This window comes from Strix aluco, chromosome 5 (genome assembly GCF_031877795.1).
Source record: "Strix aluco isolate bStrAlu1 chromosome 5, bStrAlu1.hap1, whole genome shotgun sequence".
Classification (NCBI taxonomy): Eukaryota; Metazoa; Chordata; class Aves; order Strigiformes; family Strigidae; genus Strix; species Strix aluco.
Genome location: NC_133935.1, coordinates 516,160 through 539,501, shown reverse-complemented (window position 1 = coordinate 539,501; position 23,342 = coordinate 516,160). Strand labels below are relative to the sequence as shown.

General features: G+C 42.1%; 1 protein-coding gene across 1 annotated transcript in view; it reads left to right on the top strand.

The window, feature by feature from the left end:
* TTLL12 (tubulin tyrosine ligase like 12) overlaps positions 1-22,675 on the top strand; it is a 28,675-nt gene extending 6,000 nt beyond the window's left edge. The window contains exons 2-14 of the mRNA XM_074825571.1: positions 560-735; positions 2,727-2,925; positions 4,671-4,830; positions 5,466-5,599; positions 8,709-8,785; positions 14,270-14,386; positions 14,493-14,687; positions 16,175-16,286; positions 17,099-17,250; positions 17,335-17,416; positions 17,886-17,954; positions 20,109-20,247; positions 22,150-22,675. Coding sequence (XP_074681672.1) covers positions 560-735; positions 2,727-2,925; positions 4,671-4,830; positions 5,466-5,599; positions 8,709-8,785; positions 14,270-14,386; positions 14,493-14,687; positions 16,175-16,286; positions 17,099-17,250; positions 17,335-17,416; positions 17,886-17,954; positions 20,109-20,247; positions 22,150-22,301 — 1,764 coding nt within the window. The 3' untranslated portion in view covers positions 22,302-22,675. The remainder of the gene's footprint in view (positions 1-559; positions 736-2,726; positions 2,926-4,670; positions 4,831-5,465; positions 5,600-8,708; positions 8,786-14,269; positions 14,387-14,492; positions 14,688-16,174; positions 16,287-17,098; positions 17,251-17,334; positions 17,417-17,885; positions 17,955-20,108; positions 20,248-22,149) is intronic.
* Positions 22,676-23,342: the final 667 nt, after the last annotated feature.

Genomic DNA, 23,342 nt, shown 5'->3' with positions numbered 1-23,342 from the left:
ATAGACCTTAACTTGCAGCAGTATAAGGGATCTCCCAGCTGGTACGGAGGTGACTGAGCACAGACAGTTCCCTGTGTAGGGAAAGAAGAGATGGGGAAACATGCTGAGATTTCTTAACTGGTTCAGAACATGAGTGGTGAAAGCTCTTTTTCTTCAGAGGCCTTCATGTACTTTAGTATGGTTATGGAGCCTGGGTAATAACCTGGTTTTGCAGATCTTCAGCTGTTGATTTTGACAAAGTTGAGCAAAGATACTCTGTTTTCAGCCTCTAGAATTCTTTGAGAAGTTAAAATAATAGATGATCATCAGTAGACCTGTTGGTACCAAAGAAACCAACAAAGCTTCCTGCCAATATTAACTAAAGAAATTTCTCAGACGACTCTATTAAAATCTAGAAGAACAAATACTGTTGTTCATTTATCTCTTCAGTTAAAAATGCCAGTTTTATTGGATTGCAGGCCAAAATTGTCTACAAGTGCCTTTCAGTGTTGCATGACTTGTGCATATCAGGGTAGCGCCTCAACCAACTGCTTGATATTTTGTGCACTTTTAATCTCAGGTATTTGATGCTGGTGACTACTTTGGTATAATGCAAGTAGAAGAGGTGGATGAGGAGGAAGAAGGTGATGAAGAAATAGAAGAAGAATTTAAAAAGAGACCAAATCCTGGAAATGAACCGTGTTTCAAAGTTATCGTAACAAATGAGAATGGGCTTCAAGCCTCCAATCCCGATAGGTGAGTAGTGATTTCAGAACAGAGTTCAGTCTCTGAGTAGTCTTAAACTCTAAGATGATATGGACAGTTTGCTTTAAAACATGTTTGATCCTATTCAGAAATCCTCTTTTCTTACTATAAGACATAGCTGCTTGTTTGAGGAAAGTTCATGCCATGAGGCACATCTTGCAAAGGGTACCAGGAGTGCAAGTATCTTACCAGGTTTTTTTAAATCATACAGCAAGACACTTAGAAATCAGTTTTAGTAAACTGGGGGAGAAAATAGTGAAAAGGCAACCTTGAAATGAATTGTGCAGAAAGAAAACTGTGTGCCCTTGGAGGGAAAATAAACCTGAAGAAATAATTGTGACCTTCACAAATCTCAGGTTAAGGAGGTACTAAGCAGCTTCAAAGTAATCATCCGTGGGCTATTAGATTTCCTCCAATTGGCTAAAATATAATTCAAGAGTGTGATTGTGTGATTGCATGGATGTACGTGCATATGTCATTGAATACATCAAGTTACTGTTGACTTTCTTCAGGATCAGCTTATCTGTCATGAACATGAGACTAGCATGCAGCTATAAAACTAGAAGAAAGATGCATAAGAAACCACTTTATGTTAGAACACAGCCTTTTGTGTTCCTGATTTCAAACACAGAACAGGCTATTTGTCATATACTAATAAATGGCAGTGAGTTGAAGTCAGATCTGCTGGGTATCTACGCAGAGTTCTGCTCAGTTCTATAAAACTTCTTTTGCCAGAATTTTCATACTTATTAGGTCTTACGTAAACATATAAAGTTTAAAAATCTAAATTTAGACTTGAGTAAAACCGACATAGAGCATAGGTATCTGCTTTTACGTGCCTGCTTTAACCAAAGTCATTGCCTTTCTGAGTCTGAGAACAGACTTAAATGATCAAGTTCAAAGCAGCTTTTGTGATAATCTCGGGCAGCTTTGCAGCATTCAGATGTGTGGGGATGTAGGAGCAGAACACCAGCACACCTGTTTGCTAACAGATTTCCAAAGAGCTTGACCTTAGCATTCATGGAGTCTTTAATTTTCAGTGAGGTTTCTTCCATATGTGGAATCTGAGATACGATAATTGTTCAGGGATACTGGGTGGATGTGACAGCTAACGGGTTTTTAACTTTCTGAAATACAGGTGGTGGGGTGCTCTTGTTGGGGCGGGGGGGTGGCGTGGGTTGTTTGGTTTTGTTGGGTGTGTTTCAGCAAGTAGAATTCAGATTCTTCTCTGATTTGATTCAGTGAGAGGATATAACCAAAATATGGAGAACCCTTCTGTTTGAATAACTGTATGTTTTCTGTAAAAATCATGCAGCCTAAACAAGGGTTAAACTTGTCAAGGGAAATTGTATATGATTTTGTTTTGGGTTAGATTGGTAATTTTTTTAAAACAATGCATTTTTTCTAAAAAGACCTGATGGAGTGGTGGGGGAGGGAAACACCTCAAAAAAACCCCAAGGAGAAACAAGCAAAAAAACTTAATCCTTTTTTTTTTTAGTAGCAAATGATACAGGCTTTTGATGATCAGATCTGTCCACCCAGTTTTACAACGATGGTAGATGTCACAGAGCTGATGGCTAATAAGGTCCTTGAATACTTTTGCAAAATAGTGTATTGTTTTCCTTCTTTAGGCAAGAGTATCAGGTTGTTGCAGTGGAGGTAATAATGATCAAAAGGGAAGAACCTCTTGTGTTCTCAGCCTTTAAAGGGAATCGGGCTTACAAACTGAGTGCCCTGTTCTGTGTTTGCTCCTCATTTTCCTGGAAATACTAATGCTCAATAAGCTTTCTGGAACAAAAACAGAGTGTAAGTTATTGCTGGGAAGTTGTTCCTAACCTGTAAGGTCACAGTGTATACTTCGGGAGTAAGAGAAGAGTTAGTTATCAAACCATCTACGAGGAAATGTAGCTCTTATTCACAGGCCGTTTGGCTATATACGTGTACAAATGCACCGTTGTAATGTTACCAAAATTCCCTTTAAGCATTTTCCTCATCGACCACGCCTGGACGTACCGTGTGGAAGGTGCCCGCCAGCAGCTGCTGCAGGTCCCCGGCTTGCTGCACAGGATGGCCAACCTCATGGGGATCGACTTCCACGGAGAGGTCCCCGATGAGGGCAGCATTGAGCAAGTGCTACAGGAAATGTGGAAATACAATCAGACCTACCAGCTTTCTCAAGGGGTAAGGCTCTGTAAAGCCTCATTAGGATGCAAAAAAGTTCTTGGCCATCCTAAGTGAGGACATTCCAGTATGTGGCTGTTAACAAAAATCCATTTTCAATTAGAAAAATGGTCCTTAACAGGCATTTCAGAATAAACTACTTGGAAGGAGAGCAAATGCCATGTAGGGCTACAGTGCCCGGTGGCTTGCTGCCAGCTTTCTGAGGAGAACTTTCAGGGGCTTTTCATAGAGAGGGGAAGAGTGCTGCAAAAGAAGGGAGCTAGAAGAGGGAGATCTGCTTGTCTGTTATCTGGATTTTTTTCCTACTCAGAGTTTCTCGTGGTGAAGGAGGGAACCTCTCATGGATCAACTCTCACATAATGTGTCTCAGCTATGCTCACAGCTTTCCTCACCTGAGCAGAGCGCTTCACGGGCCAGGGATGTGTCTACACCGTCAGATAACTGCCTGGGTTGTGTTTGGCAACTGCTTGTCCCTACTGTGTAAATGTTAGTTCACTCTCAGGTGGGAACCCGCTAGCTTGGAGGTGGAGCCTAAGTGTTCCTAGGCATAGCTTAGTCCAAGGGCTCCTACTTCTAGGTCGTGTAGATAAACCACACCAGGTTTGGTGTCTCTGCCCCGTGTGGTCCTTCAGCGCTGTACCAGCATGTCAGGAGCTTTCAGACACCTTCAGGTGCATACATGCCATTTCTGAGGGAGTACAGCCCTCGGGGTTCAGTTAAAAACCCCTGTGTAGGGTCTGCAGTGTAGCTCCTAGGCTATTGTGAGTCTTCTGGGTTAAAGAGGAGGAAAGTGAATCCTTTGGGCCGAGCGCTGTGCAGAACGGGCAGGGTTAACCCTGAGCAGTGTGGGCACGGCCAGCCTGCGCCTGTTAGCTCAGGGCCTTGAGGTGGTTCTCTGGAGTAGCCATCTTTATCAACTCACAGTAGTATCAACCCTGAAAAATCCCTGAGAAAGGGATTTGTTACAACTGCTTTCTCTTTTTTTTCTTTAAATAAAAGGGAGATCTGAGGAGTACCTCTCAACCTTTCTACCCTATGTCTTTGTTGTCTTTGTTTCCCATCTTGTTGTCGTGAATGGCTTGAGTCAGGTGGAATTATCTGTGTTACCACTTGAAAAATGATTTCATGGAAGACAGTTAATTCAATCTGTAGTTGAACTTATCTTCTCTTCCCCTTTCTGGCACTGGGCTGCTTGAATATCTTAAAGTCTAATCTCTGCTCCATTTCTGCCTGTGTAAAAAGGCAACAGTAGTGCTGCCAAGCAATTTAGAGGTTATTCATTGAGGATTTTATGACAAGTGTTGCAGGAGGGGGCTCAGTACTCTCACAACCAGCTGTTGTTGCAGGAGGCAGTTCTGCTGTCCGCTACTCTTAAGCTGTAAACTTCAAACTCCTTTTAGCAAACAGATTCTGATAGAAACTGAAGGAAAACTAACCCTACCAAACAGCCTTCTGCTGGTTTAGCTCCCTGAACTGGCTCATTGGGTGCAGGGGAAGGGGTCTGGCAGGCAAGAGCAGTAGTGTAAGAAAGGGTGGGACTGCAGGTGTGATGGGAAGCAGCTGTTCCCAGCAGTGGCTGGTGGCGGGGTGGGCTCAGCCTCAGGGGTCAGAGTATTTCTCTGACCCCAGCACCTGCTCAACACCTTGGCTAGAGCAGGGAATGGGTGCTGCCAGCGCCTTCCATCTCGCCGGGCTTTTCTAGCAACTGGTATGTGCAGGGTGTCTCGCTCTCTTTAATCACACAGACTGCAGAGGAGAAGGTTCCTGTCTGGTACATTATGGATGAATTTGGATCACGCATTCAGCATTCGGACCAGCCTAGTTTTGCAACAGCACCACTGTTCTATATGCCTCAACAAATTGCCTACACTGTTCTCTGGCCTCTGAGAGACCTTGAAACTGGTGGTGAGTGTGTGTCTGATTACTTTTTTTTTTATGTTCACAATAGAAAACAGGCCTTATTCTTACAAATTGTTGAGCACTTCACAGTGGAACAAATATTTCAAGACCAGAATGATGGCAAATTTATAATGCTATCGAATTGAAAAGTTCTCTGCCTGGTATTTCCACAGAGTATGTCAGATAGAGGCCTTTATCAGTCCAAAAATGTGGCTGATGTTTTATTGCAGAGACCTTAAATCTTGCATCACTGTCTTAGTGAAACTACTGATTCACATCTGAGAGTTTTAAAAAATTTCCTTAAAAAAAATCTGTGTTTGTAGCTTTGAGTCAGAAAGTCAACTACTGGGAGTTGGGAAATGCCTGGCCAATGACTTACTCCTGTAACCTTGGTTGGGGGCCACATCATGTGGTGGAGAAAAGTGTCCATCTGTCTGACTAAACTCACACAAGTCAGACGGTTTCAAACTAACTTTTGCATCTTAATAACCTTTTAAATGTAGTTCTTTATCTCTACAGTTAAATAACAAAAGTTTTGGTATTATTAACTGTTTGATTGTCATTTGTGTGACACGCCATGAGGAAGATTTTCAGTGGAGGCTGAAAGGCAGTTCCTAAAGGTTCTCCTTGTTTGGCCACAGATGAAGTGACTCGTGATTATGCTTATGGGGAAACGGATCGCTTGATCAGGAAGTGTGTTTTGTTACCGTGGGTGCCTACTGAAGTGTTGGATGTCAACTGTTTTACACCAGAGCCATCGGATGAGCATTACCAGGTATAATTTTAACAAGTTCATCTCGTATTTTATCTCTGTTAAGAAGAGGCAGTGTTTAAAAAGACATTGCAAGAGTTCCAGTTTTGCTTCTTTTAGGCTTAAAGATTGATTCAGAGTATAGCTGTTAAATAAAAAAAAAAAATTTCAAAGAAAGCATGGTGAGACAAGAAATGTCTTACGTATAATATTTGTGTGTTTAAAAACTGAAGCAATACAAGTGAGTTCTAATATGTTACCACGATATTGTGTAACTTTTTTATAAGCACGGTACAAGGTACTTCATATGAGGTACCCCTCTTCCAGCTGGATATTTGATATGTTGTCCAATAGGCTTAACGACTGGATTTATTATTGTAGCACTTCTGGTCAGTCTTAAATTACAGAAAGATTTGTTTCAGTGTTTTAGGAGTGGTTATATTTTTCAGCCTGGCTACTCGTTTAATGTCGTGGTTTAGAACCGTTGGATCTTGGAGCAGAGACTTCTCTAATTTGGTGGCGCTGTTATAAAGTACTCGTTTTGTTTTGAGCTCTCCTTTCTACTAAAGGTTGGTGATATTCTAAGGACATGAAATTAATGTTGTTTGGAATCCCCTTTTCGTGAACCAAGTCTGCATGAGATTAATTTTTAAGAAAAATCAAGAAACCTGGTGGCAATGAGGATGCTGTACTGGCCACTAACAGCATTCAAAGAGCAGCTTCTAAAAAGAGGAATCTATACCCCAGCTGTTTCTTATGATAGAGGATAGGCAGAAAATGCTGGATGCAGCTTGTTATTAACAGTATCTAGTCAGAAAAGACGTTAACCTGCTCTGTGAAATAAAGGTGTACACTCAAAATAGCTAGGCTGTCTTGTAACCTAAGTCAAGTTGGTTGGTTGGGATTTTGCATTTTCAGAAGAGGGAGAGATGTACTTTGCACTTACAGGTGAGGAACAACAGTGCACCCGTAGTTCATGTCTTATAGGTGTTCTCTTGGCAAAGGTGCCAGGATCTTTGGTGAGGCAATTTTTTGCACATGTTTTAATTCTGGTTTGGGACAATCAGGTCAAGTTAAAAGAACTGTGTGTGGCAAATGGACGAACAGAATCCTCCTTTACCACCTTAAAAACATCTTCTCAAAGTATCCCTTTTTGCCTTTACTGGGTCTCTGCCACTCAGCTCTTGAGAAGAGGTGACAGAAAAATACTGATGCTAGAACCAACCGACAGAACTTTCTTTTACTCTAGAATGCTTAGATGTAGATTAAAGTCTTAACTGGTGACAGACCAGTGGAGAATAGCTTAGGGTGTAGCACATCCTTAAGCACCAGAAGTGAGATGGCTGGAAGGAAACACCGTGTTGCTGACGCTTCTAATTTCCCTGTTTTCAGGTAAGCAGGGCTGCATGTGCTAAAAAGTACAGACCAGTCATACCATTTCAAAACTGTACAGTGACAGCAGCAAACAATTTCTAGAACTGCTTTACTACTATGTGCAAATAGTCATTTGTTGTTACATGGGCTGTGTTGTTGGCTTTTACTATAGGTAAGGATGCTATATTTTGTATTCTAATTTTTCTTTAAATAAACCTGAAGGCTTCAGTGTTCTATTTAAAAGAATCACAGAGTTGTTACAGCAACATTGGCTTAACTTTTACCTGCTTTTTGTGCTGTTACCTAATCCTGGTCTCCAGCACAGACCACAAAGGCTGTAACTCCAGTGGTGCTATGGGTGATGATTGGGCAATGACTGCAGAAACCGGTGTCAGGGGAGGCGGCTTCTCATGAAGTGTCTGGGATGGAAGAAATATCTCTTGGGGGCACTAGAGTAGTTGCTGTTCTGCAACAGTTCCCTGCCTTGGAGTTGCAGAAAAGACAGTAATGAATCCTCTGGGACTGCTCTGAGAATTGTACTCTTCTCTTAAAAGTACAGGCTCCCTTCCCATTCGTGGGTGACAGCAGGAATTATTTTGTATTTGTACCATCCAATGTTATTTAGCAGGTGATGTCTAAGATCTCTGATCATAATTGTGATTTTGTTTATGCTTTCCAATTTTGTGTGATTGTAGTCCCTACAACAACCCTAAAGGTGAAGAGGGATGTCTGTGGCTGGACAGACATTTCACCACTGCAGCTTATGAGGACAGCCTGCAGCAGCTGGGACTCGGGGAGCTGTTGCAGAACAGCAGCTACTTTGGTTTCTCAGGATACGCTTCTGCCATCCCAGAGTTTCTGTGAGCTCTTCCTTAGGCAGGGTATCAGCAACGATCCAAATGTGTATTTCTTTTTGTCAGAGGTGTTGTAAAAGATGGAGTGAGATTTTTCAAGCGTGTTTACTGCTGAAGGCTGCAAAAGCCTTCTGCTCATTTTTCCAGGAGCAGAATTACGTTCCAGCCTCCTACAATTTTTTTTAGTTATCTGTAATAAAACATCATGCTGAATGGTCAGCCTTGCATTTTGTTGGAAGTACAGTAACTTTGTCTTTTACTGCATGTGATCATCTGTGATTTGCTCTTTTGTTTAATGCTTAGGAGAAACGGGAATTTCTCAGGATGCTTCGACAGTGTTTCTAAGCCCTGGTGTTGAAGCCATATTTCTTGTTCCTTTTTTGCTAATGGTCTCTTGCCTCTGATTCCCTTCTGCCTCTGCTCTTGCACTGATTTTTATTTTCTGAGCAGTGTATTACACACCACAGTATATTTCTCAAAATGCAGCTTTAGTGGAATTCACTTGCACGGAAGACAATGGACCAATGAGACTCGCAGATGGACCATCATTTTTACTGTGACTACAAATGTACCTGTATAGATGTATTTAGATCCTTATCTGGAGATAAGGAATTGCAGAAAATTATCTGTAAAGGTTTACAATTTGAAAAAATTTCAGCAGGCTATTGATAATAAAACACTTGGATGAATATTGAGTCATACAGAATATTTTACCTGTAGCTTCTCCTTAAAGATCGGTGGTTTTCAATCACTTCTTTTATAAACCTGATTATGCACACCTTAAAATTCATTTTGGTCTAAACTGCTGTACATATCTGCTGAATATTGTGGAGTTTGATCTAAGCCTGCTCATTTATTCTGCCTAGTATTAACTTTTTGTGGTGTTTGTTTGTTTGTTTTTTTAGGCTATTTTATCAGAAAACAAGGAGAAACTGCCTATAGCAATAAACCCACCAGTTTATGACAAAGACAAAGTTTTCAAGTACGTATCTGCAAACAAAATGCTTTCTTACCAAGATTTGCTATAATAATTGCAGTGTGCTGAGGCTGAAGGGCCTTTTCCAGCACTGAACAGAGGCAAGTTGCAGGTGTGTTTACATGTAGTCACTTGCTTAAGATCCTAAGCAAATTGTTCTTGTTGGATTCTTCAGAGTGAATGGATTGTCACTTACAGAATTTCTAAAAATAAATGTCGATATATTTTTTTAAATAAGTGCCACCTTCTGGGTGAAAGAAAAGTTGCATAATGTTGTAACACTTTTCACTAGGAGGTATAACTGAAGTATGTAAGAAAGACTAAAGACTTCTCTTCTGCGTTATAGCATGTACGTCCATAGAGGTGCGTGTGCTTCACTGTGCTGCGTAAACGTAACGGAATTCCCCTTCCTCAGATGAGCTTGCCAAACAGGAATCTTGTCAAAACTTGGGATGTTTTAAATTGGATATGTGCCTTACTACAAATATGGAGCGTATGGTGTGAAACTACTTCAGAAGATATCTGGAAGAACGTTGCAAAGATGAGGGATTTTTGTGAGCAAAAGCAGTGGCACTGCGTGGCTAGGCTGCCGTATCACTAGTTTTATTCCAGAAACACGTACTGTTAGGGGGCACGTGCAGTGAGTTGCACTCCAGGGTCTTTGGAGTCTGACACTGGGACCCAAGTTCTTGCTTGCAACATGTTGCGTAAGGGGTGAGGTTAGGCTGAAGTGTATTTGGTAGGTACATTCACACCCCAGCTTCTTGTGTTGAGGGGATTTGTTATTCACTTCACAACTTCAGAAGAACTGCTGAAATCAAAGTCACTTTGAGTTGAGAGGCGTTTGTTAACTCGCTCAGTGATAGTCTAGATTTCATTGTGCAGTTGAAATCTCTGGTTACAAGACTGTGAGGATAAGCAAAACCTATTTTTTCATCCAGTATACTTGCATCTATTTCAGGTAAGGGAGTCAAAGGTAGATGCATTCTAATAGAGATGAAAAGAAGCAGGGAGGATATTGGGAAATGTCGACTTTTCACTGCTACCTCTTTATTTTGCATCTCGTATTTCAGGTGAATGGCATTCAAATCAGGGAGGGAAGGAGGTGGGGAAACTCATGCCAAATCCTTCCTGCTCTGCTTCTAAAGAACATCATCAACACCCTGTCCATGTACTCCTCAGGGATTCCCTCTCCTTTATCCTGTTCCTGTCTGGAGAGGAGAAAGGAGAGCAGCTTGGCTTCCACGGGAGGCCAGACAGTCCTTCTGGTGTTCTGAATCTCATCTATTAATGTTCCTCCAGGGGAGGGGTGGCATCTCAGAGTCCACATGACCTAGTAGGAGCTGCAGTCGTGCTCTTGGCCTCTTTGAAAGCCTGAAAGGTTTTAAGGCTGCCGCTGTGGACAAGCAGATGGGAGTGTGTGTAGCCTGTTAACATACATGCTCTGCCTTGTGTATTGCTGCTGGTTTCGGTGATTTGGAAGAAATTAAATGCATGAGGTTATAAAGTTGAGAACCTGGGACAAATTCTTAGTCATCTTGTTTCCAAGTAGAGCTACAACAGAAAATGGGAAGATGAAATAAATGTTTAACCTGAATCCTGAAAAGCAGGGGAGCAAGTACGTGTCGTTTGATACAGCAGAATTACAGGTTCGGGGAGGTCTTGTAACTTTAATAGTAACTGTGCCCTAGGGCAATTGTTCTGTCCAGCTGTGCTGATTGCTGGCTTGAAAAAAAGGTAGATAAAAGAACTAAATGTTTCAAAGACAAAATTCGTATGGAAAGTCCTTCCAGTTTGTGTTGGTCTTGATCATCTCTTTTTCCCCTTGATCTTCTCTTTCGTGTTTCTTTTCAGCTACATCAGTCATTTTTTTAAAGATGCCTAAAGAGCTGTCACGAGAGACAACAGCTCTCTGTTTTGGTCGGTCTTGTCAGCTCTGTGCTTTGGGAGTTGACTCTCATAACTGCTTCTTAGCTTTAAATGCTTTGAGTAAATTAACATCTAACGTGTTTTGTCTTATTTGCACAATTCCACTGAACAATGCCTTCTTTAATCCCAGACTTTATAGCATCCCTGCTAGGTCTTCTGTGTGACAAGGGCAAGAAAAAAATCATTCAGGAAGCATGGTTAGCTGGCTTCATTAGTTCAGTGGTCACTGATAGTGGAGTGCAAGGTCCAAAATAGGTTGGCTAGTACCAGGGTATTGCAGTGTAGGGGCTGTCATCTGTCAAACCCGGAATGGGACTGGGTGCATTTTTTTTTCTGTCTGTTCTTTTATGCATATGTGTGGGTGTGGATTATCAGCGGAGACATTGGAATGTTACTGAAGTACCTAAGGGAACCAGACCACTAAACTCAGTGTAGGTGTTGGCAGTGAAATACATTAATCTTATATGAAGTGTTTCTATGGAATTAAATCATCTGCCTTCCAGAGCCTTTGATTGTCCCAAGACTTTTATGGTAAGAGGATTGCATATAGAATGGGTGGAGTAACTTAAAAACTTGGAACAAGTGGAATGTCCTTATTTTCCTGCTAATCTTAACCTCCATCCACTTATTTCAGTGGCCTTCCTGCAATTAGCAAAGATAGATTGAGTTCCCCTGTTCTTGTGTGGCATTTTTGTGTGCTATAAGCAAGTCTTAAGATTCATAATCCAGAGTGCTCTGGCACGTGAACTTCTTAAGACTTCAAGATTAAGAAAACAGGCTTTTTGTTGTTAATGTGAGTAGCACCTCTGTGAAATCTTGTGTGTAGCTGTAAGCTACTGGGGGCGGGGGGAAAGTTGTCTAACAGTCTTTGATAACTATATATTGTACCACTATCTTCTGTAAAGGCAGGTCAGTGTTGTAGTGGGAGATTTTTAAGAGAGAAGTATTAGGGTTTTTTAGGGAGGGGGTTCTTTGTTTTACATACTTAACTGAGGGGAAAAAGAGTACCAGAATCTTTCTTTAAGCCTGCTGTTCGGAGTGATGGAATGCAGGTTGCTACTTGTATTTGTGTGGTGTAGAGCTTATGCAGAGCATCTAAGTGAATTAACTCTGGGGGGAAATGGCTTTTTGGATGTGTGAGAGGAGGTGACCCCCCTCTCAGCTGAATCTGCAGTCTGTGTAAGGAACACCCTGCTCTTCAGCTGAGCCAGCAGTGGGAGTTTGTTACTCAGTGATGTATTTGGAAGCATGGAAGGGTGTGGGGGGTGAACCTCTGACTGATTAAACGGTGGCTAGAGAATGATGTGGAATAAGGTTTATTGGAGTTATGGGATGCTGCCAGGCTCCTTTCATGCTGTGTAAGGCCAAATGCCTTGGCCTCAGGCCTTTGTTACAGCAGCATTTTTCATACTATTGCCTCTTTCTGACTGGAGTAAGGGAGTTTGCCACAGGGCTTACATTTTTTTCTTTGGCCTTAAGCACTGATTAATCCATTTTAACACCTTATGTTATAGTTCAGCTTAGAATTGGTGTGAGAATCATCAGCTGATGAACCAGAGGTTTCAAAGGTATTTGCTCTAGCTGCAGCTGGAGGGGAAGGAAGCCTTTCTCTTGACTCCCAAAGATCCCTTACTTGAATTACTTCCACTGATTTCAGTAAAAACCTGGTTTTGAACTTTACCTGTAAGTGCATTCAGGGTCTGTGGTAGCTCACATGCAAAGGAGCCCTGTCTGTGCCTCTTCAGAGCTTCAGTGTAACGCTAATTCTGAAGTGAGGTTTCACTTCTGTCCTGGAGAAAGCAACTGTCACTGGACTGTTTTTGCAGATAACTTAACCAAATGATTGTACAGCCTTAGCCCAACTCTCGCCATGATTGTATTCCAGATACATAACATTATACAAGTTTTATCCAACCACATTGCTTTTCAGAATGAGAGTATCAAACTCTGCACTTGGCTGTGTTACTTTTACCCTTTTTTCTGAGCTGGAAACCTGATATGGCTCACATAGCCTGGGGCGGAAGCCAGGAATCCTGAAGGCCAGCGTTCCAGCACTCTGCCACAAAAAAACATGCAATATATTGGCAAAATATTTCCATACCATGCTAAAGGGCTTAATCACAAGAAGGGGAAAAAAACCCCCATCCACAAAACTACTGCTGCTCCCATTTGTTGAGTGGATTTAACAAGCAGAATAGGTCCATTGTGTAGATCTGATGATCCTCTTGCTACCAAGACCTACTTGCTAGGTTTGGATCCAGCTACACAGGACTAGCGTCTGTGGGATGATAACTTGTAGGGTGTGTTGGTAAGGGACTGATCTGGGACTCTGTGAGCAACCTAAATTCTAGTATTTCTTGTGTTGACTGTGTTCTCACGTGTGTATTTGGGGATGTTGGATGCTTCGGGACTTTGCTACAGCATTATAAGGCCTTTTATCTTCAGGTCACTACTTTGATTCCATTTTGCTTCAGCAAGGACTAAAGATTGCTCCAAATCAATGGATATTTGGATAACTTGTATATGAAATGGGTTTGGTGGAACTTGTACTGATTCGGTACATCCCATCTGGGATTGTACTTTCCCCGAGCGTGCAGATGTACAAAGAGAAGGTGAGAAGTCACGTATTGCAGAAGGAAATGCTGGTGGGGCTGTATGAAGATACTGACTCTGCTCTGTTGAAACCGTGGGGAAAGACTGGTGACTTCTTTCAACAGGGATCCCAGGCTGACTCTCTTTACCTACAGTGAAGTCATGTCTCTTAGTCTTAGGCTCCAGCATAACTAGTACAATGATTGTAGTGTGCCGCACATGGAGCTATGCAAAGCATCTTACATCCTTCTCTCTTTAGAGAGTATATTTCCCACTGTGACTGGGCTAGTTTTACAGCTCATCGTTTCAAAGCAGTCTCTTGCAGGGGAGTATATCTTGCAACTGGTTAGAAGCGGAGGAGGAGAGGGAAGTTACACAACTGATAAGAATAGGGCTGGAAAGGGTGAAGAATATAGTGGTTTCTCACGGAAAAAAGTTAGCCAGTGCTCAGTCTGTTTAAATGTCCCCTCACCATGAGAACTGGTTTCTGTGTTAATCTTGCTTTTTGAGTCGTGCTGAATTCTGAATTAAGTGACCTCACTTTAAGCTGTAAATCATCAAAATAACCTATATTGCTATCTGCTTATTTTAGCATGTCAGATAGCTCTTCCACCAAAGAAGGAGTTTACGAGGTCTCTCTCAGGGACTTTTTCTGTAGAATAGTGAATTCATATTAGCACTTCTCTGTCAGGGACTTAGTCATTGTCCTCTGAATTGCTATTCTTGTGAAGTTGTAGGAGCTAAACTATCTTTGAGATTTCTGTCTCAAAATACAATTTTTTTAATCTGTTCCATTTCAATTTAAAATGCTTCTCTGGATTAAGAAGAGATTGTCTCAGATAGTATGTACTGGTAAAGCATAATTCTTGTAGAAAACCAAGCTTAAAACTTTTTTCTGTTCAAGCATGAGTTGATTAGTTCCAGAAACTAAACTGATGTTTTCCCTCATACGCCTTTTTCTTCTTCTAGGGTTTTCACAGACATTCAGCAAGTCCTCAACAACCTGACACATCCCCGTTTTGTATTCACAGACAACGAGGGAGACGCAGACATCCTCTACAACTTCTCACACTTCAAAGATTATAGGTTGCAATTGTTCCCCTGATAATACAAATTTTTTTGCTATAAAAACTGTGTTCCCACAGGCCTCTCCAACCCTCCTCCTTCAGCCAACAACTTCTCTGTTTTCTAGGAAGCTGAGTGAGGAAAGGCCTGAGGTAATGCTGAATCAGTTCCCCTGCGAGAACCTCCTGACTGTCAAAGACTGCCTGGCATCCATTTCTAGACGAGCTGGAGGATCAGATGGGCCAAGCTGGTTGCCTCGTACTTTTAACCTCCAAACAGAATTGCCTCAGTTCATCAGCTACTTTCAGCAACGCGACAGAAGGTGGGTCGTGTTTCCGCTTCCTTACATTTTGTGCGTTCTTGATCCCACTTTTCTCAAAGACCAGTAGCCTGCCTTTTCAGCTTGGCAGCTGTTACACCACCATGAGTTTGCTCTTGCTGCATTTATGTTCAAGTGAATTTTGCCTGGAAAGTGTGAGCTTTTTAGGTACCTTCTTTAAGAGTAGTTAAGCAACGCATTTTGAAACACAGAAACTTCGCCATGATTTGAATACAGATTCAAAGGCTGTTGCTTTTTCTCTAGTCAGGATCTTACCTCTTGTGTTTAATAGATATACGAAGCATCAAAATGTGTTTGCAATGAATGTTAGGTGGTTGGTTTTTTTTCCAGGGGACCAGTAGCAGTTGTTCTTGCACTTAGGCCAGAGTGGAAAATGTTTAAAGTACTTGCGTTGTGTAAAGTTGTGAAAGTAAAACTGAGTTTGTGTTAGCCTAAAGCAGTTGTGGAGCTTTAGGGTTTTAAATCCACACTCTTGCTGCTGCTGCTGCCTTGGAGTGGATGGAAACTAAGATTTTATTTTGGTGAGAAAGAAAGAGAGCATTAGTTGCTGCTAGCGGAATAACCTGTTACGCCTAGCACGGAGTATTCTGGTGAAAGGCTGCTGCTTTGGTGCTGCTTGCTTACGGTGCCGCCCGCCCGGCGCTTCATTTGGCCGTTCTTTGCTCTACGTTCTGTGACTGACTGGCATGACCAGGAGAGCGCGCTCCTTCCCTCTGTCCCTGGGTGGGTGTGGCAGTGAGTGCAGGTCTGTGCAGGGAATGGGAAGGAGGGGATGGGAACTTTCAAATCAACAAACCAGACACTCTGAACACTGCTAACTTTGGCTCAGTGTCTGCTGTTTATCATGAAGCTCTAGAAGTTTTTCAGGGTGCTTTAACAGATTGAGGAAAGGAGACATCAGGTGCTACCCTGCCCTTACTCAGAAAGATACATTGAACCACCAGCGTGTTGCCTGTTTTCCTGAGGGATGTTTTGAAGAATTTTGCCCCTTGAGGTGCCTAGGTACTGGAAAGCAAGAAGATGGTGGTGCACTTTCATTTTCTTGCAATACAAACTGTTGAGATATTGCCCATGTTCTTCCCAAAGAGATGAGTTAGTGTCATTTAACGTGAATGGTTTGGAGCTGTTATTAGGGAATCAACTTGGAAAATTGCACGATACCCTGCCAGAATGTTCTCAGACTCCTGGCAGATGATTTCCACACTGTGAGCTGTGTGTATTCACGATGGAGCTGTCCTGTCAATGGGTTGTTTTCCCCTTCTGAAGGAGTCAGATGCAGAAGAAGGAAATAAACAGTGAGAGCACACTAGGCCCTAACAGAAAGAACAGCGAAAGCTGGCACTGCCTTTGTCAGCTTCATCAAGTATCTATCGAGGGGAGTACGTAGATCAGCTCAAGTGGACATTCAGACAGGTGGATGAGGTGGGTACTTACAAGTGTCAGCTTCTTTCTCTCTCTCTCTCTCACAGAGGAGAAGACAATCACTGGATATGCAAACCGTGGAACTTGGCCAGAAGCCTGGATACCCACATCACCAACAGCCTTAACAACATCATCAGGCATAGGGAAAGCAGCCCGAAGGTTAGAGAGCATGGCTTTGGATGTGATTGAAAGGGCAGAGCTGAAAAAACTGCTTCATGGGAGGAGGTCTAAAAATACAGAGAAGGAATTTTTATTTTCTTCAAAATTTATATGCTGGCCATAAGCACGCAGTTTCAATCAATTCAGAACTGATTCAGACACAAATTTGTCAGCTCCACTTGCTGCAGTGATGAATTCAGAGCCTGGTGTTTTCTTACTTAGAAAATAAAACTTCCCCTGACAGTAATGAATATGCCAGTGTGGTGCTGCTTTAACGCTAATCCTCAGACTAGCAGATGAACACACATTAGCTATGGTTAGCATTGGTCATAAATATTGGCACGTAGTTGCTTCTGTCACCTGGCTGATAGCTATTGCTGATCCACAGCTCTGCTCAGTGTCACAAAGTACCATCTTTGCCAACAATAGATGAATTGTGGAGCTCTTTGTAGGGCTGCAATATGTGGTTGTACCTCAGAGTGTCACTTCAGCTTTATTTCTGTTGTTGTGTGGACTGCATGTATTTTCTGGAATGCAGAAATGCACAAAGAATTGATTCACTGAAACTATAAATAAAATTAATTTTGTGACTTTTAAAAATTACTACGTTCTGGTCTCCCACTTTTCCTACCCTGATGTCAGAGAGTTTGATAAAAGGTACCTGTTTGCACAACATCATTGTGTATTCGTGCACATTTCTAAAGAAAAACTGAAATGCACACAAGGATACCTTGAATTATCGAGATCCACTGACACTTTGTTTTCATTTCAGTTGGATTCTATTTACCATGAGTGTTTCTGCTTGGTTGTAGGTAGTGTGCAAATACATTGAGAATCCAGTCTTGTTTCACCGAGAAGACGTGGGCATGGTTAAATTCGACATCCGTTACGTTGTGCTGCTGCGGTCCATAAAGCCACTCAAGCTGTATGTCTATGATGTGTTCTGGCTGCGCTTTTCAAATCGGTAATTATGTTCTCCTTATTAGTGTGGAGGGGCTTAGAATTAAATCTCATACCTTGGAAACTAAGGAACTGGTTTATTCCTTAGAGCATTTTCACTTGATGACTTGGATGACTACGAGAAGCATTTCACAGTCATGAATTATGCTCCTGGTGTAACATTAAAACAGGTAAGCAAACAGTCCAAAACACTCCCTCACCTTTCTGTTGTTAGGAAATCTGCCAGTGCCTCCTTTGTGACTGTTGCCAAATAACCTATTTCACATTCACCTAAACAAGCAGTCAGGATGTTGAAGGTACCCCAAGTCCTAAGCAAATATTTCTTTAGAATCTTCCCCCCTAATCTTCTGTGATTATATAAGGTAATACCAAACCTACATCCTGAATATAACCCACAGTGGTAGAGATCAGTAAAAGAATTATTAAAATGGCAGCTAATCATTGTCAAAGATGGTTTAGTGTGATCTTTTATAACAAGAAATACTGTGACAAGGAGGGTATCGGGATCTATATAATTCTCTAGTTTTCTACCTGCGTTTGTATGAATGGCAAAAAATATTTGATGTTCCATTCTCTTCTCATCCAATTGCTCAGTCATTCCCAACCAAAACAGTCTTTGATGTTGCCAAACTGTTTTAGGTACACTGTGAAGAATTTATTCCTCTGTTTGAAAAACAATATCCAGAATATCCTTGGACAACGGTACAAGTAAGTCAGCAATTCATCTTTCTCATGTAAATGTTCATGGATCTTTTTTTCACTTGGTAAACTAGTTTTTCCAGAAGTGTTGGGTGAGTTTTGTTTTCTCGTAAGACATACTTCATGCCTATCAGTTCCACAAAGCACATCGAATATTAACCTTTACTTTAGAAGCATTGCTTAACTTAGCGTAATTCTCCCTCAAACATTTTGTTGTTAGCATTTGAGAATTTTATTTCATTATTACACTGAGAATTCCTTGTATTGGTCTTAGTAATAAAGCCAGTCCCGACTACCCTCAGGATCCTGGGACCAGGATCTTTTTCCTTGCAAGTTCCATCTTTTTTGCAGAAGGTTGCTGACAATCTAAGCCCACGGTTGTGAAGATTTAGTATTTCATGCAGAATATAAATTGTGCTCATCACTACAGATGCTGCTCACATGATTGTGGAAGAGTAGTGAAGGCTTTGAAAACAACTTTTCAGCAGAATACTAATTCTGAAAAGCTGAACCACTGAGGTGTTCAGGCTGTTGCTTCCTTTGTCCCAAATGGCTTCACAAGATAAGGAGGTGTCGGAACAAGAAGGAAACTAAAGTAAATAAGAAATCACACTGTGTAGTAATCTCAGTGGCATGGCATCACAGGTCTTGACGTGTGTATTTTAAGCAGAGCTGTGGGTCTGTAGGTCTGGGTGTAGGTCTCAGGTGAGCTTGCTGGCAGCAGAGGCTGTGCCCAGCTGTGCCCCGGGGCTGACAGCAGTGACTGCCCTGCTCCTGCTGCGCTCTGCTCGCAGGGTCACTGCACAGCGGCTGCTGCAGAGCCTGCAGTGGAATGCCGTGGCATATTGAAAGAAAACCAGTTAGGCTGCTCTTCTTTCTTAAAGATCCCTCCTCCACCAGCATAATGTCTCTGAGCTAGTAAGTTGGAACCCCTCTCTGTTAAATTAAACCTTGCCCTTGAGACTGCAATGCAGGCTTTCCAGCTGCTGACCCAGCTTCTCTGTGTTAGCAAGCTGGCCAGAGCCCTGGCCCTCCTCTTGCATTAGTGACTTTTCACAAGAAACCAGATGGTTCCCTAACACTAGGGCTTCTTTTTTCTGCAAAGAGGAAGCTCCAAATACTCTAGTTCCATGAAACACGCAGGAAGGTGGATGAGGGCCTTCTCATGGATTTTGGCTTGTAAGTCATGCTTGAAAGAAAAAGCTGAATGTGAAGAGATGGTTCAGAAACATGCACAAAACTGAATTGTGGCATTCTTCCATATTTATCGGGAGCTAGATAATGCAGAATGAACAGTAGCTGAGCATTTATATGTGTGTATGCTTTCAAAAGTGAATAAATTACCCAACTGCAGGTTGATTTCCATAAATGAATTTACAGCTGTTTTAACTAGAACCTCATATCCAGTCAATGATACTTAGAGCATGACGGGTTTTGCAGCATTAGGCTTAAAATAGGCTGGAAGAGACTACAAGGGGTGAAGAGAGAGACATCAAAATACATGCTCTAGGTTACCCAAAGCACTACTGTGTGCAGAATAGGAAGTGTTACACCATCTTTTCATTTGCAGAAGGAATGGTTCACTACAGTATAAACTGTGCTAAAATTCACACCTGTATGTTCTCTTTTATTTCACTTTCACATTGGATATCTGACTGTTTCTCAAAATAGCATTCTCTCAAAATCTTTGTGTTCCCACCAACCTTTTTAGAAGGGTCTGAGTGGGCAGAAGATTTTCCATTGCAGAACAAAACAAAACAAAGCTAGAATACAGCTTGATAGGCAGGAAAAAGTCAGAACTTCGCAGCTGTACTGCTGGTGTTCACAGAACTCTGCTGGGTTTTCTTTTTCTCCTCCTCTACACGTAAGTCCAATACTGTACATAATGTCTGAGAAGGGGGTTAATACTTATATTAAGTGCCCTATTTTCAGAATTTCCATTGTACTGATTTGCTCCCAAGAAAAGTCCATGGATATTGCCAGGTGCTTGGCACTTTCCCTGTGGTGCCTTTAGGTCCAAGTGCACATTTTGAAGCTAATACTGTGCAGATTTTCGTCTCTTGGCTAGCGTAATTTATACAAACTCTAAAAAGCTGTATGAATGAAGTGACTAAAAACATGTTTATTAATTTGATGGAACCTCATTTCTTTTTCTGTTATTAGGCAAATATTTTTAAGGCATTTGCTGAATTGTTCCAAGTTGCTTCAGCTAAACCTGCGCCTCTTGGCATCTGCAATTATCCATCATCAAGAGCAATATATGCCATTGACTTGATGCTTAAGTGGGACACCAGCAGAGATGGTGAGAAGCTCATTTCTTTGAACGCTGAATTCTCTATATTTGTGGACTTTTCCAGAAATGCATTTCTTCTGTCTGAACTCTTCCCGTTTTTCAGGCAGGGAGAGCTGTGTGCTCTGTGGCTCCCACTGACATCAGAGTGTCGGGTGTTGCAGGCTTGTGGGTCAGCAGCTGCCATGCTGGTTAATGGCAGTGATGGGGGAGCTGTTAACTGTGTCTGGCTGATCCTTGCTTCCCTTGTGCCCCTGCTACTGCCATTCTCTGTTTTAAAAAGGAAGAAAACCAAACCACCAAACACGCACAAAACTGTACAGCAATCTAGTCACTCCAACAGCAGTGAGTGTTCTGTCCCGTTCATGGTGAGAGAATGTCTGAAATACCTGTCCGTTCATGAAAACCTTAGAGACATCTTACTCTCTGTGGCTTCCAGGCTTGGGCCAGTGTCTCCACTGCACAGTTCCTTATTAAAGCAGGGAAAGGCCCACGTTCACCCTTCTGCTGCTGTTGGTGTCCTCAGGACTGTCACTCGGCTGTTGCCAAGTCTCTGCAAGAACACACAGGTGAAGCTGCTTCATGGTAGTGCCACAGCACGGCCAACTACCCAGAGCCTTTCCTCCCGCCAGTTGTGGAGGACTAGTAGGAGAATTTGCCAGATGGTGAATCCTTTATTGTCTCCCCAGGAGGCTCAGAACTGTTCTGTAAGTGTGCCCAGCCCGGGCACTTTTCTCTCATAGGTAGAAAAGCAGCAGAGGCACCAACACAAAAAGGGCTGCTGGGGGAGAATTAAACAGAACGGAGTGTGCTCGTTCTTGTGACATTGTGGTCCCCGGGATACAGGAGAAATCAACTACTTGTGCCCAGGTTTGCCAGAGGAGTGATTAGGTGTTGTGTGTTGTGGGTGCCCCTAGCCCACCGCTGCAGTGGCTGATTCTGTAAATATTGAATCACTTTCACGGAGGGAAATGAGTGAGAATCAGGAGGTGTAGAATTGAGCCTTTGCTGGTCATATCAGGCGGACCAAATGTTTGGGTCTGCTACATCCACGCTGAAGGCTCTTTCACCTGCCCCAGAGTTGTCTTGAATGGGAGAGGCAAAGCAACTCACTAATATTACTAGCTTGAGGAAAGCTATTGTAGGAGAAGGACCAGCCTCACATTACAGCCCTGGCTGGACACAAGCTGCGCAGGGCCCGAGCCTGCTGAAGACGGGGATGGGGGTGTGGGTGTGAAAGTCAGGGCTGTGATGCTGTAGCCAGCCTGGGGACAAACAGGTTGGTTGCTTCTGTGCAGAGCAGAGTGTGGTTTACCCACACCTCAGAAGCTTGTACCCTCATGGTCTCGATCCAGGCATGAGATGAAAGAAATCCTTTTTCTCTTTGCACAGAATGCATGTGATTCTGAATGCTGAACTGTTTTAAGAGAAAATTAAACTTCCTGACTTCCTTCTAGGCGTGAGATGAAGTGGCAGGCGTGGGAGTGGCTGGAGCATAAAGGAACAGGAGTGCTAGAACTAGAAAGGTAGATACCCGAGAGCTTTAAGAAAGGAAGGTTTGTACTGAAACATGAAAAGAGAAGCAGAGTTTTCTGGAAGATGTTTCAGACTGTCAAGCAAGGCAGTTGTATCGGAGAGATCCTATTAAATTGCTGCAAATTCTCATTTTAAATGAGGCTTTGGATTAGCACAGCAGTTGGATAATTGTCCTCTGAATAATGATGGTAGAACAGAGTTCTGTCGCTCCAAAAAAACCCAAACCCACTGACATAAAAACACCCTACTGGCTTGCCAGCTTGGGTCATAAAAGATGGCTTTTTTCCCATTACTTTCTATAATCTCTGGCTTAAAGACAGGTGGTGATTCAGGATCTCTGTAGAGCTTGTATTGAGGCAATGTTTGTGTTCTTTCCAGGGAAAAGAATTATGGAACCTCAGATCCTGGAGGTGAACTTTAATCCTGACTGTGACAGAGCCTGCAAATACCACCCTACGTTTTTTAATGATGTCTTCAGCACCCTATTTCTGGATGAAACAGACAGCTGCCATGTGACGTGCATTGTCTAGCCACAGGAGGCTTGACTTTATTAATTTCCTTCCCAGATATGCTTAACAGCAAGATTTATATTTCAGTTCTATGAGCTGCTGATGCAACTATTTTCCTATACTGGTAATCCAGGAAAAAAAAATTCATATCAGGAGAATATGCATATACCATATACTGTATTGATAATAATTTTGTCTGCATTATCCTTGTCTTGCTTAGTTCTATAAGTCATCAGTTTGTGTTGACTTAATGTCTTGTTTATTGAATATGGGAGACCTCAAAATGGGACAGTAACTGGAGCAATTGACCTGTTCTTCAAGTAGCCTGATTGCTTGCTTGCTGGGAAACATTGCACAAGTTCCCCATGTCGGCATTAAAACTATAATTTACTGTATCGTGTTGGGAGTTCGTATATCTCTTACCTATCCAAAGATCTAAAAGGTCTGCTATTCAAAGATCTGAAATGTTCTGATGGGAAAATAATAATGGTGTTTCAGTATGATGAACTTACTAGAGTAATGAGATTAAAGATTTGATGGTTCTTCCCATTTTTCTTATTTAAAAAAAGGCAAACAAAACCCACAACACTTAGGAACCATGTACTGCTGGCTGTTATCCTTAGCCTGCCCCTTAAAGAAAGTAAATTTTTTTTTTTTGAGAAGAGGTCTGGGAGGAAGGGAGAAGGATGCAATGTCTAGAGCAGCACAGGAAAGCAGAAGTCTGAAGGAGTGAAAGGGATCTGGGAAACTGCTAGAAGCCCGAGCGGTCTTTGGACATCAAAGATAGAGGTATTTGAGAGTGGGGTGTCAGTTTGAAATTAATAATTTCTAATCTCTCCTCCCTCCTCCACCTCAGGGTAAGTAACTGAAATTTAGCAGTTTTAGGCTGTATTTATGTTGCTTTGTATGTTTGTATGAGTTGCAAAAATTCTGCTGTCCGTTACAAAGTACGTATTATGTGGGTAGTTGGGGGTTTTTTTAGCTAGTTGCAGGGATCAGGATCTACTCGAGAGCAGAGTACAGTTATAAAATCTTATAAGTGTTCTAAACCTTGCTTCAAGC